A 12,743-nucleotide genomic window follows, 5' to 3' on the forward strand; every position below is an offset into this window, starting at 1 on the left:
AATCCTACAAGGTAGGATATATTTTACATGTATCATTCCCACATGTGCTAGCAGTAGTACTTCCTAACGTTTAACGTGCACAAAAACCACCTGAAGATCTTGTTAAAATGCAGGTTCTGATTCAGGTCTGAAGTGATGCCTGAGATTCGGCATTTTTTTTTTTAAGATTTTATTTGAGAGAAAGAACGCGTGTGCATGCATGAGTGAAGCAGGCGGACAAAGGTAAAGGGAGAAGCAGACTTCCCACTGAACAGGGAGCCTGATGTGGGGATTCATCCCAGGATCCTGGGTTCATGACGTGAGCTGAAGGCAGATGTTTAATTGACTGAGCCACCTGAAATTCGGCATTTCTAATAAGGCCCTGGTGATGCTGATGCTGCTGGTCCATAGAACATAGAACTATGGTCCATAGAACGTACTTTAAACAACAAGTAACTGGGACGCCTGGGTGATTTGGTGGTTAAAGCATTCTGCCTTTGGCTCAGGGCATGATCCTGGAGTCCTGGGATCAAGTCCCACATTGGGCTCCCTGCATGGAGCCTGCTTCTCTCTCTGCCTGTGTCCCTGCCTCTGTCTGTGTCTCTCATGGATAAATAAATTAAAAAAAAAAAAAAAAGTAAACAGGAAGTAATGTATCTGGAGGACAGATCCTAAGGCAGATAAAAGAGCACATGATTTCTAATTCTGGAAGTTCTTGACAAATTGCCTTCCATAGGGATTGTAACCAATTTATACTATCAGCAATTATAAGCTTGATTCTTTCCCTCCAGCCTCACCAACTAAGAGTGTTTTCAAATTTTCAGATTTTCTTCATTCGATAAGTAAAATGAAAATTCTTGATTGTATTTATCTTATTTTGATATCAATCATCTTTTCATATATTCAAGAGACTTTTTATTTACCTAACTATGGTCTTCTTGAAATAGTCTCTACTTACAGCTTTTGTGATATGACCCTCTTCAAGTGATTTTTTTTTTCTATTTGCTTAGCTAATATTCCTTTTCCTTATTCAAAAGCTCCATCTCCCAAAATCTGATCTCTAAATGTTGGAATTTTAATGATTGCATTCTGTGGCCTTTCTTGTTTCTTTCTTCTAAGGGATCTCATTTATTACTATGACTTTAAGTACCTCCTATATTTTGGTGATTCCCAAATTTATCTTACAATCATGTATTACAACACCTTCTTAATATCTCTATTTGGATATTTTGGAGTCATTTCAAACTTAACACACCCAAGTGAGAATTCATTTTCATCTCTTATTTCTATAAATTGTACAACTATCCATCTAGTTTCTTAAATTGAAAACATGGGTGTCATTATTGAGTCTTCTCACTCCCAACTCCCAATCTATCAGTAAATCCTACTGTTTCTGTCTCAAAATATGGTTCCTTTAATTTCTACTGCCCCCACACTTGTTCTGTCATACTTATAGCTCAGCTAGGTGACTCCAAAATCGTCCTCAGTGCTTCTCAATGGAAGCACTGAAGGCACTTGGTGAAGGACAATCTGTAGTTGAACAGGACCATCCTGCACACTAAAGATGTTCAACAGCTCTCTAAATTCCACAGCTAACTGGCTATAGCTCTCTAAATTCCAGGATAACTCCTAATCATTGTGATAGCTAAAGATTCTATCCCGCATCTCCAAACATCCCCAGAAAGCAGGAAAAATCCCCTGACTGAAAACTGGGCTCCTTCTTTCAGCCTTATCTCTGCAAATCCATTTACCACATGTATTTTTTTATAGCATAAATCAGATTACATCATTCCCTAGATAGAACTGTTGAATGGCTTCATGATATAACTAAATGAAATATTAACTTCTCTATATGGTCTATAATGCAGCCTGTGGGTCTTTCTGATTTCATCATGGACTTATGCCTTCCACCAACTCTCGCTTCTGGTATGCCAGCCACATTTACATCCTTTCAATTCTTTAAACATATCTAGCTCTTTCTGACCTGAGGACCTTTATACATGCTGTCTATTCTTCATGAATCATTTTTCACTCCATTTTTGCCTAACAGACTTCTTGGCCTTGGGTCTCATTTTAATACTATCTCTATTAAGAGTCTTATGTGACCATGCTACCTAGAATGTGCCCTTCTATTATTCTCCATCATGGGTCTCTTCAGATTACTTTCTGGCATTTATCCCAAGTAGTAATTTTTTTTTTTAAACTCCTAAGTTTTTGTTTTTGTTTTTTTATGATAGTCACAGAGAGAGAGAGAGAGAGGCAGAGACACAGGCAGAGGGAGGAGCAGGCTCCATGCACCGGGAGCCCGATGTGGGATTCGATCCCGGGCCTCCAGGATCGCGCCCTGGGCCAAAGGCAGGTGCTAAACCGCTGCGCCACCCGGGGATCCCTATCCCAAGTAGTAATTATATCATTTATTTATTTCTGTTATCTGTCCCCTGAATCAGTCTATTAGCTCCATGAAAGCAGAGACCTCTTTGTTCACCAACACAATGTCACTGCCAGTTGTTTAGATCAAGATTTCAAGTGTCAAGAAAAAGAGTTAAATATTTAATACAATATTGAATATAGACTAAATGAATTCAGAGTTTTATACTTGGAGTCAACTACTAAATTTCTACTAGTCCTCTCCCTTGTTACAATTATTGAGTCTTCTAAAAATCTCAAAAGCCACTAAATTATTCCATTCTAAATCATAGCTTAAAATAAAAGGCTGTAATAAAAGATGAAATGCCATACTTAACCAGAAATCCCTTCCCTGTCTGGCTGAAACAATACTATAATTACACTAATAAACTTAATTTCTATTTTGTTAAGTAAGTTAGTTCTAAGTCAAACAATCAGTTGAAAACTTCCAAATGAATATAAACAAATTTCTAAGTTATTGAATATAGAAGGCAAATAAATGAATGAAGATGAAGGACAAAAAGAAATTTTTAAAAATACCTTTAAAGTACAAAATGAGAAATTTCAAAGTGCTTTTTAGAAAGAATCAACTAAGCACTTTCTAATAGCCCACCTCAGTTGCTGGGGATTTTCATGGATACCAACCACCCAGTAGTGATCAGATTTTCCTTTGCAGTGTTCTCTTGTGTTACATACAGGAGTCCATGTATTACCAAGCCTTCTGTTAAGCATTCGAACAATGCCTTCTGAATCCACATAACAGGGGGTACCTACACACCAATTGAAAAAGAAATCACTTGGAGAAAAGCTACATAGTTGTGAAATAAATCCTATTTCAAAAATATATACCATTGATTCAACTGTCAATTCAAAAGCAAAAAGGTGAATAATTCAAGATTATTTCCCACAAAATTTCATTAACCACAGAGTAAGATCTAACTGAATAAAAGAAAAAAAAATTTGCATGTGATATGACCAAAATTTACCCAAGAGGAAAGCTGATACTTTCAGTGAGAACTATGCCACCTGCTGGAATACAGCAGTATTTTTAAAAGCCAATTTCAGTAAAAAAGTTAAACCTGAACCCGAAGTTTCACTAGTTAAGAAAGACTTGGAAAAATGGCCAGAACCAGATGCATAGTGATGATCTAGAGAAATCTGTCTTTACTATTCTTCTTCCTTTGCCTTCTTGGCCTTGTCCCTTGTGTTCCCCAACTCTGAGGTAAGCAACTCTTAACTAGAAAACAAGCCTCCCTGTTTCTCACTTATTCTGTTCTCATCTCAGGAAGTACATAGCATATTCCCTAACTGCCCCTTTATCTGTGACTTTACACACCTCTCACACTGTATTTTCCTCAAGTCTAGATCTGAGTGGTAACTGGGGATAAAATCAAGCTATTTGAATGGAAGTTATTGATGATCACATTATTAGAACATAAATGGCAGGATGCCTGGGTGGCTCGGTGGTTGAGTGTTCTGCCTTTCGCTCAAGGTTGTGATTCCAGGGTCCTGGGATCAAGTCCTGCATTGGGCTCCCTGTGGAGATGCTACTTCTCTCTTTGCCTGTGTCTATGCCTCTCTCTCTGTCTCTCATGAATAAATAAATAAAAATCTTTAAAATAAAAAAAAAAGAACATAAATGGCCAATAATACCCAACTAGAAAACACATCTAGAAATGGCTGACTTTTTAAAAGACAATCTGGAGTTTCCAATAAGATACCTGAAGGGCATGAATCTCCAATGGAAACATTTGAATTAGGAAATAGGGCCAACAGGTACCTTAAAATGAGGTACTTCAAATCATCATTAGTCATAAGCCACTATTAAATGTGCCCATAAATCTAATTTTTCTTAATGCCATATGAGGAAAGGGGGGGAAAGTGAAGTTAATTTTAACAATAGATTTTATTAAATCCAATATATCTAAAATATTATCATTTTAACATGTAATCAACATAAAAGAATTATTGAGATTTTTTTTTATAAAGCCTTCAAAATTCAGAGTATTTTTACTTATAGTACATCTCAATTCAGATTAGCCACATTTCAAGTGCTCAATAGCCACATGTGACTAGTGGTGACTGTAGTAGACAGTGCAGCTATTGAAATTTCCTATTTTTTGTACAGAATCTGCTGGAAAAGCCACAACTTCACCACTATTTGTATCTCCTTGGTATCTATAACAAACTTTTAAGGAAATGTATTTCTCTCTTTGTATGTTTTCTAACCAGAATTCACATGAACAACAGATGTCATACATGAAACAATGGCTACCTTGCCTAACAATTCCAGTTTCCCACTGCCAATGTAGTAATTTAAGCATACATATAGACAACTTATCTTATAAAATTAATTAGGAATAAAACAATGGAATAATTTCTACTTGAAAAATGTCTTTAATATAAACAAATGAGTTTATCTTGCCTTCAGCTGAAAATCCAACCCACACTAGGTAGGATTTCCTTGTAAGAGGAAGAGGATCACCATGTAAAATTTGTTTTTTCTTCTTCCCCAACTCTAGCAGTTGAACTCCAAGGCACTGATCACCATCAAATCCTGTACCTAGTGAGAAAATATAAATAGAAATCAGATATCAAAGGCTATTTAGCTATAATGCAGTCTAGAGTACTTTCTGTGAATTGATTTTGTGACAAATTCTTATATAAAGTAGCAGTACTTTTTATGGATAACCCACCTGATTGAGGTACCAGCCAGGTATTAGAAGCAGAATACTCTGTTACAGGGACTATTTATATGAAGTGGTATTAAGTGGTAATTCATTCACTCAAGAAATATTTACAAAGAGATTAATATGTGCCAGGTAACAGGGCTATAACGGTAAAGAAGAAAAAGTCACTGTTCTCAAGACATTTATATTCAAGTAGGAAAAGACTAATTTTTAAAAAGAAAAAAATGCAAAATGTTATTAAGAGTTAAAATAATAACATGATAGAGAGTGTCAGACTATATGGTCACCTCAGATTGGACAGTCAGAGGTGGCGTCTTTGAGAAAGTGAAATTTAGCTGAGATACAAACTGCAAGTTAGGGGAAAGAGGTATAATATAGTAAACAAAAGGAACAGCTAATGAAAAGGTCCTAAGATGGGAACAAGCTTGGTAAATTTGAAGAACACAAAAAAGCTAGTAAGGCTAGAATGAGTAACAAGCAAAAATGGCAAGAGATGAGGCTGAAGAGGCAGGCAAAGGTCAGATCATGTAGGACCTTGATAGCTGTGATAAAAAGTTTGATTTTTATTCTAAAGCAATGGGAAGTCATTAGAGGAATTTGAGCAGAAGACGGACGTGTTCTGATTTATGTTTTTAAAAGATCACTCAGGCTGCTATGTGGAGAATGGACTGTGGAAGCAAGGACTGAGGCTGACAAGCCAGTTACAGGGCTACTAGTAGTCTAAGAAAAGACATCTAGGTTGGACTGGAGTTTTAGTGGAGGAGATGAAAAGAGATGGTTTGGAATATGTTATTCAAAAGAACTGATATGATGATACAACTTCACTGATAGGGTTGATGGGGGAGGAAGGGAGGGAAAGCAAATTCATAATAATTCTTACATTTCTGGCCCTGAGTGGCTGGGTTAATAGTATGCCATTTACTCAGATGGGGAAAACTAAGTAAAAGACAAGGGACACCTGAGTGGCTCAGTGGTTGAACGCCTGCCTTCGGCTCAGGGTGAGATCCCAGGACCCTGGGATAGAGTGCTGCATGGGGCTCTCCACAGGGAACCTGCTTCTCCCTCTGCCTATGTCTCTGCCTTTCTGTGTCTCTCATGAATAAACAAAATCTTAAAAAAAAAAAAAAAAAAGGCAAGGTGGAAGGTAAAAAAAAAAATAAAAGGTTTTATTTATTATGACCTACTCAAGTTTGAAATGAGTATCAAAACTATAGAAAGATTTCAAGTAACCACTGGATATATAAATCTGTAGATACAAAGAGAGGGACTGGTGATACTAATTTATAAGTCATGGACACACAAATGTATTTAAAGCCATAGGCCTTGAGGAGATATCCCAGGAAGTTTCTCAAACTGCATTTTTAAACTATGAGTCATGAAACCAATTTAAAGTTGTAAACAGCAAGGGATCCCTGGGTGGCTCAGCGGTTTAGCGCCTGCCTTTGGCCCAGGGCGTGATCCTGGAGTCCTGGGATTGAGTCCCACATCAGGCTCCCTGCATGGAGCCTGCTTCTCCCTCTGCCTGTGTCTCTGCCTCTCTCTCCGTGTCTCTCATGAATAAATAAATAAAATATTTTTTAAAAAGTTGTAAACAGCATTTAAAGAAAACTGAAATAAGAGAGTAAATATTGTCCATGAGACTTTTCAGTTCCATTACAGATAGACATAGAATAGCAATATAGAATGTACTTCTTACTAGGGCTAAGCAGTCAAAAGACTGAAAGTTCGTCAACTAGAGAGGCTAATAGAGTAAATGGGCTGTGACAGAGTCCTGGAGCAATCCAGCTAAGAGGCTGGTATAAGAAGAGCATCCAACAGAAGAGCTGAAGGAGGTTATCAGTAAGAAAAACACTGGGAGACATGCCACAGAATCCAAGAAAAGTGCTGGCAGGGGGATACGTAAAATATGTGATGGGGATTAAGGATTAAGAAGTGTATTTGTGATGAGCACTGGGTGATATAAGGAACTGCTGAATTACTAACTATATTGTATACCTGAAACTAATATAACTATGCTGGAATTAAAATTTAAGAAAAGAGAAAGATGGAACTAGAGTGTATTATGCTAAGTGAAATAAATCAATCAGAGAAAGACAAATACCATATAGTTTCACCCCTATGTGGAATTTAAGAAACAGATGAACATAGGAGGAGGGAAGGAAAAATAAAGTAAGATTAAAACAGAGAGGGAGGCAAACCTTAAGAAACTCTATAGTTAAGAGAACAAAGTGAGGGTTGATGGAAGGGAGGTAGGAAGGGATGGGTTAAGTGAGTGATGGGTATTAAAGAGGGCACTTATTGGGATGAGCACTGGGTGTTATATGTAAGTGATGAATCACTATATTCTACTCCGGAAACCAATACTATACTCTATATTAACTAACTTGAATTTTAAATAAAATTTTTTAAAAAACAGAGAGTTTTTAATGGAATTACCAAAAAAATAAAGATAAAAAGATTATCAGTAATTTTTCTTTTTTTTTTTAGTAATTTTTTTTTTAAAGTAAGCTCTAACCCCAACATGGGGCTTGAATTCATAGCCCTAAGATGAAGGTTGCCTGCCCCATATCAAAAATCTTGATAAAATCAGTCTTTTTTTTTTTTTCCAAGATTTTATTTATGTATTAATGAGAGACACAGAGAGAGAGAGGCAGAGACACAGGCAGAGGTAGAAGCAGGCACCATGCAGGGAGCCTGATGCAGAACTCGATCCTGGGACCTCAGGATCATGCCCTGGGCCAAAGGCAGGTGCTAAACTGCTGAGCCACCCAGGGATCCCGATTAAATCAGTCTTGATACAATGAGATGAAAAGGAAGCAGCAACTTTTTAAGTCATATTCAAACTGTCTTGGTCCTGCACACTAGAAGTTAGTTTATTTTTTGAGGCATTTAAACTCTGAAAATTTTATAAGATATAGACATAGAAGTAACTAATCTTGGAATTCTTTCTAGAATACAACTTTCCTACAAATAAAATATTTTCATTTTCATTGCTATCAGTGAATACAACAAAATTCTGTACAAAGATTACACTGATTCAAATACTAAAAGGAATGTAAAAGGAGGTATACAACCCAAAACAAAATAAGGGAAAGAGAAAAAAAAAAAAAAAAACTCAAGTAATTTTCATTTTACTTCAGATCATGGTAAAATTATAAAAGACTAGGAAAAAATCTACCTCTATGATAAATAATGAAAAGCTGTTCTCCATGTCCTGCCATTGATACTATAGGCCCAGGAAGACAGAAGACCTCTTTCTGAACACCTCCAATAGTGAACAATCGAAGGAGCATTGCACTGGTGGCAGCAGCTGCCCACCCCAGACCAAGACATACGGCTTCAATATCTTCATTCTGAGGCATGTCTACTATCCACTCTTTGCTTGAATCCCAAGAACTAAAATGCAGGCAGTGAAGCTTGCTAAAAATTAAAACAAAAAAAAAAAAAACAAAAAACAAAAAAAAATTAAAACAAGACAGAAACAATAAAACTTTCATATTTGATATCTTACACATATAAAACTAATCATGATACCCAGAGACAAAACCAAAGTTAATTTTTCCATTAAACATAAATAGTACAAAAATAGCTTTAAGAAAGTAATTATGAAACATTCTTTAAATGGACTATATTAAAACCATTAATAGTCATGTTACTGAAGAATATTCAACAATACAGGAAAATACTCATAATTTAATGTTAAACGAAAACAGACAGACTTGGGATGCCTGGGTGGCTCAGTAGTTGAATGGCTGCCTTCGGCTCAGGGTGTGATCCGGGAATTCTGGGATTGTATCCCACATCAGGCTCCTTGCGTGGAGTCCGCTTCTCCCTCTGCCTCTCTCTTTCTGTGTCTCTCATGAATAAATAAATAAAATCTTAAAAAAAAAAAAAAAAAGCAGGCAGACTAAAATCTGCAGCATACAATCCTAGGTTGCACATATACAGAATAATCACAACTAAATTTTTAAAAAGGGAAGAAGCATCAAAATGTTAAACGAGGGATCCCTGGGTGGCGCAGCGGTTTGGCGCCTGCCTTTGGCCCAGGGCGCGATCCTGGAGACCCGGGATCGAATCCCGCGTCGGGCTCCCGGTGCATGGAGTCTGCTTCTCCCTCTGCCTATGTCTCTGCCTCTCTCTCTCTCTCTGTGACTACCATAAATTAAAAAATTAAAAAAAAAAAGGTTAAATGAGTTCTTTCACTACCAAAAAAATATAATACAGGAAAACAAAAGAAAAAAGGAAAAACAATCACACATAATCCCACCAGTGAGATCACCAATTTGGTATGTTTCCAGTCTTATTTGCATCTATACATACATGTAAGTTATTAAAGATAAACCTGGGAATGCAGATACTATAGAATTTGGAACCAGAGGTAGTTCTGATTTTCTGAAGAGTAATTTTATTTTATTTTTTAACATTTTATTTATTTATTTGAGAGAGAGAGAGTGAGCAAGCGCGCACAAGCAGGAGGAGTGGCAGGTAGAGGGAGCACACTTCCGGCTGAGCAGGGAGCCCGATGCGGGACTGTATCTCAGGACCTTAGGATCCTGACCTGAGCCACAGGCAACTGAGCCACCCAGGAGCCCCTGAAGAGTAATTTTAAATTCAATTTTATTTTATGTTTTAAGAAGATTTATTTATTTGTGTGTGAGAGAGAGAGAAAGAGAAAGCATGAATGAGTGGGAGTGAAGGGCAGAGAGGGAGATGGAGAAACAGACTGCCCTGCTGAGAAGGGAACTTGACTCCAGCCTCCATCCCAGGGTCCTGAGATCACAACTGGAGCCAAAGGAGATGCTTAACCAATTGAGCCACCGAGGAGCTCCTAAATTCAATTTTAAAGTAAAAAGTAACATTGTATATAGCTGTGAAATAACATATCCAGGAAAACAAAGAGAAAGATATCTGAAATCAAAATTGCGTAAGGAAACAAATGTTCTAATTATGTAAGATTCTGAGTTGGAGACATTGAGGCAACAATGGTTTATTTTAGTGAACTAATTTAATTCAATAATGAAGTATTAAGTGGATTTTACAATGTGTAAGTTAGAAAACCAATTAAAATGTTAAAATGTGTTTCTCAGACTCTAATGCATACTCAATCACTTGCGGATCTCATTAAAATGCAGATTTTGATTTAGTTCTGTAGTGGGGTCTGAGATTCTGTTTTCAAAAAGCTTCCAGGACCAAAAAAAAAAAAGCTTCCAGGTGACTGACCCATGCCCCTAGTTTGTGGACCATACTTTAAGAAGCCAATGTATCTAAACCAAAGGATGTTAATTTCAAATCACCTCAGAGTTGGTAAAATCCATGATCAAGTGTATAAGCAGTAAAATCAGCTGAAGAATAGAGATCAAGAGAAGGCAATCTAGCGGAACTAACAAAAAGTTGAATAAAAATATTTTTTCTTCTTTAAAAAAATATGGATTCAGCATTATACTGCTTTTCCATCATAATTTTTTGGTCTATCTATCTACATACCAAATATTGTTCTCCCCCCGCCTTTTTTAAAAGACTTCATCCATTCATCCATGAGAGACAGAGAGAGAGGCAGAGACCTAGGCAGAGGGAGAAGCAGGCTCCCCGCAGGGACCCCACCGCGGGACTTGATCCCAGGACCCTGGGATCACGACCTGAGCTGAAGGCAGATGCTCAACCACTGAGCCACCCAGGCGACCCCTTCCCCCTCCCTTTTTTAAAAGAAGTTTCAATTCTAATCTACAGTAAGAAAAAAACAAAAACAAAAAACACCCAAAACAAAAAACAAAACAACGAAAAAACCCAACAAAAACAAAAATACAAAGAAACCCAGCCTAGGTCAGTAGTTGTCCAAGGCTGATATTAACTGCAAAGGGATGCAAGGGAACATTTTTATTTTATTATTTTTTTAAGATTTTATTTATTTACTCATGAGAGAGAGAGAGAGAGAGAGAGAGAGAGGCAGAGAGACACAGGCAGAGGGAGAAGCAGGCTCCATGCAGGGAGACTGGATCCATGCATGGGACTGGATCCCGGGTCTCCAGGATGAGGTCCTGGGCTGAAGGTGGCGCTAAACCGCTGAGCCACCCGGGCTGCCACAAGGGAATATTTTTAAATGATAAAAAATATTTTGAGGGGCGCCTCATTGGCTCAGTCAGTAGAGTGTGTGACTCTTGGTCTCAAGGTCGTGGGTTCAAGCTCTACTTTGGGTGTAGGGATTACTTAAATTTTTTTTATTGTGACAGTGGTTACCTGAATATACACACATTTTTAAACTCACCAAACTGTAAAACCAAGGTACATTTTAGTGTACATGAATTACACTAATAAAGTAAATTTAAAAAGGGGTCAGAGGCTTATACAAAAAGAAATCTAGAATGATACATACCAAATTGTTAACAGTGGTTATATCTAAGAGTAGAATTCTGGGGGAGAATTCTTATTTCCTAAAAATTCTGTACTGCTTGTGTTAGTTTACAATTTATATATATCTGCATCTATATATACATTTCTTACAAAACTAATGAAACAGAGTAAAAAGGTAAAGAATAGCCTTTCTCTGGCATTTACAATTGTGAACTATGTCATGTCATCATTTTTTTTTTTTTTTTTTTTAATGCAGGGCTTGAATTCACAACCCTGAGATTAAGACCTGAGCTGAGATCAAGAGTCAGATGCCTAAATGACTGAGTCACCCAAATGCCCCAGGTCACCCAAATTTGTACTTAGAGAATGTAAAGGAGAGGACAATTAGGCAAAAACAGACATGTTCTGAGATATTATGTATGAAACTGCCATATCTAAACAATTCAGCAGTGACAAATTCTTCCTAACAATCTTGAATTTACCTTGCTAGTTCATCAGTGCTTTCACATGCCAACAAAACAGCTTCATGAGAAAGATCTGCTATTGTGTAATTCAAAGTGTTTGATAAGTGTGTTGCATGGTGTATGGAGGTATCGTGGAACTCCACATCTATGGCATTGTCTTGCTCATCATTATAGCAGCGAATAATTCCAATAGAGTTCCACACCTATAAACATTAAAGTATAAGTCTGAGAAAAATTAAAGGTCCTAGAATCAGTAGACTAAAGTGGTACAAATTAATAAATATTATAATTCAGTCTGTATCAAAATTGACGTTATGGGAGCAACCATAGCTCATCTACCTTTAAATAGTTTCAAGTATGAGTAGTGACATCAGAACTACAATTACTATCTACTCTTCATGAAAAGGCACATAAATATTTATTAGCAAATGGAATATTTCATTTAATATTTAATAATTACATTACTACCATTAAAAAACATCATCATTTTGAACAACCAAGCCATTATATTCCCCAAAGGAAATAAATCAAAAATTTGTTTACTCAGAAATATAGATATGTGACAACATATTTCCGGTTTCAACTAACTAGTTCATATTGTAGGAATAAATACACACATTTTAAAGAAACATAAATGAATACCATTTAGAAAAACTTACCTTACACCCATGTATACTACAGGCTCACACTAGGCCCTACTGTTTCCTTTCCTCAACCACAATAACTATAAATAGTTGACAATAAAAACTTAAGACCTATTACTTGATGATTATGAACAGCAATAAAAAGTTTTATTAAAATAAAACATCACTTTTAATATTTACATACAAATTTATGCAGTCTATGCCTTTCAAAA

At 36.7% G+C, this 12,743-nt stretch overlaps 1 protein-coding gene across 2 annotated transcripts in view; it reads right to left on the bottom strand.

The window, feature by feature from the left end:
• WDHD1 (WD repeat and HMG-box DNA binding protein 1) overlaps positions 1–12,743 on the bottom strand; it is a 62,872-nt gene that overhangs the window by 16,507 nt on the left and 33,622 nt on the right. For both annotated transcript variants that reach the window (XM_026000655.2, XM_026000656.2), the window contains exons 13-16: positions 11,906–12,090; positions 8,254–8,495; positions 4,811–4,948; positions 2,999–3,155 (exon numbers count right to left, since the gene is read on the bottom strand). In XM_026000655.2, the coding sequence (XP_025856440.2) occupies positions 2,999–3,155; positions 4,811–4,948; positions 8,254–8,495; positions 11,906–12,090 (722 nt within the window). The remainder of the gene's footprint in view (positions 1–2,998; positions 3,156–4,810; positions 4,949–8,253; positions 8,496–11,905; positions 12,091–12,743) is intronic.

This window comes from Vulpes vulpes, chromosome 6 (genome assembly GCF_048418805.1).
Source record: "Vulpes vulpes isolate BD-2025 chromosome 6, VulVul3, whole genome shotgun sequence".
Classification (NCBI taxonomy): Eukaryota; Metazoa; Chordata; class Mammalia; order Carnivora; family Canidae; genus Vulpes; species Vulpes vulpes.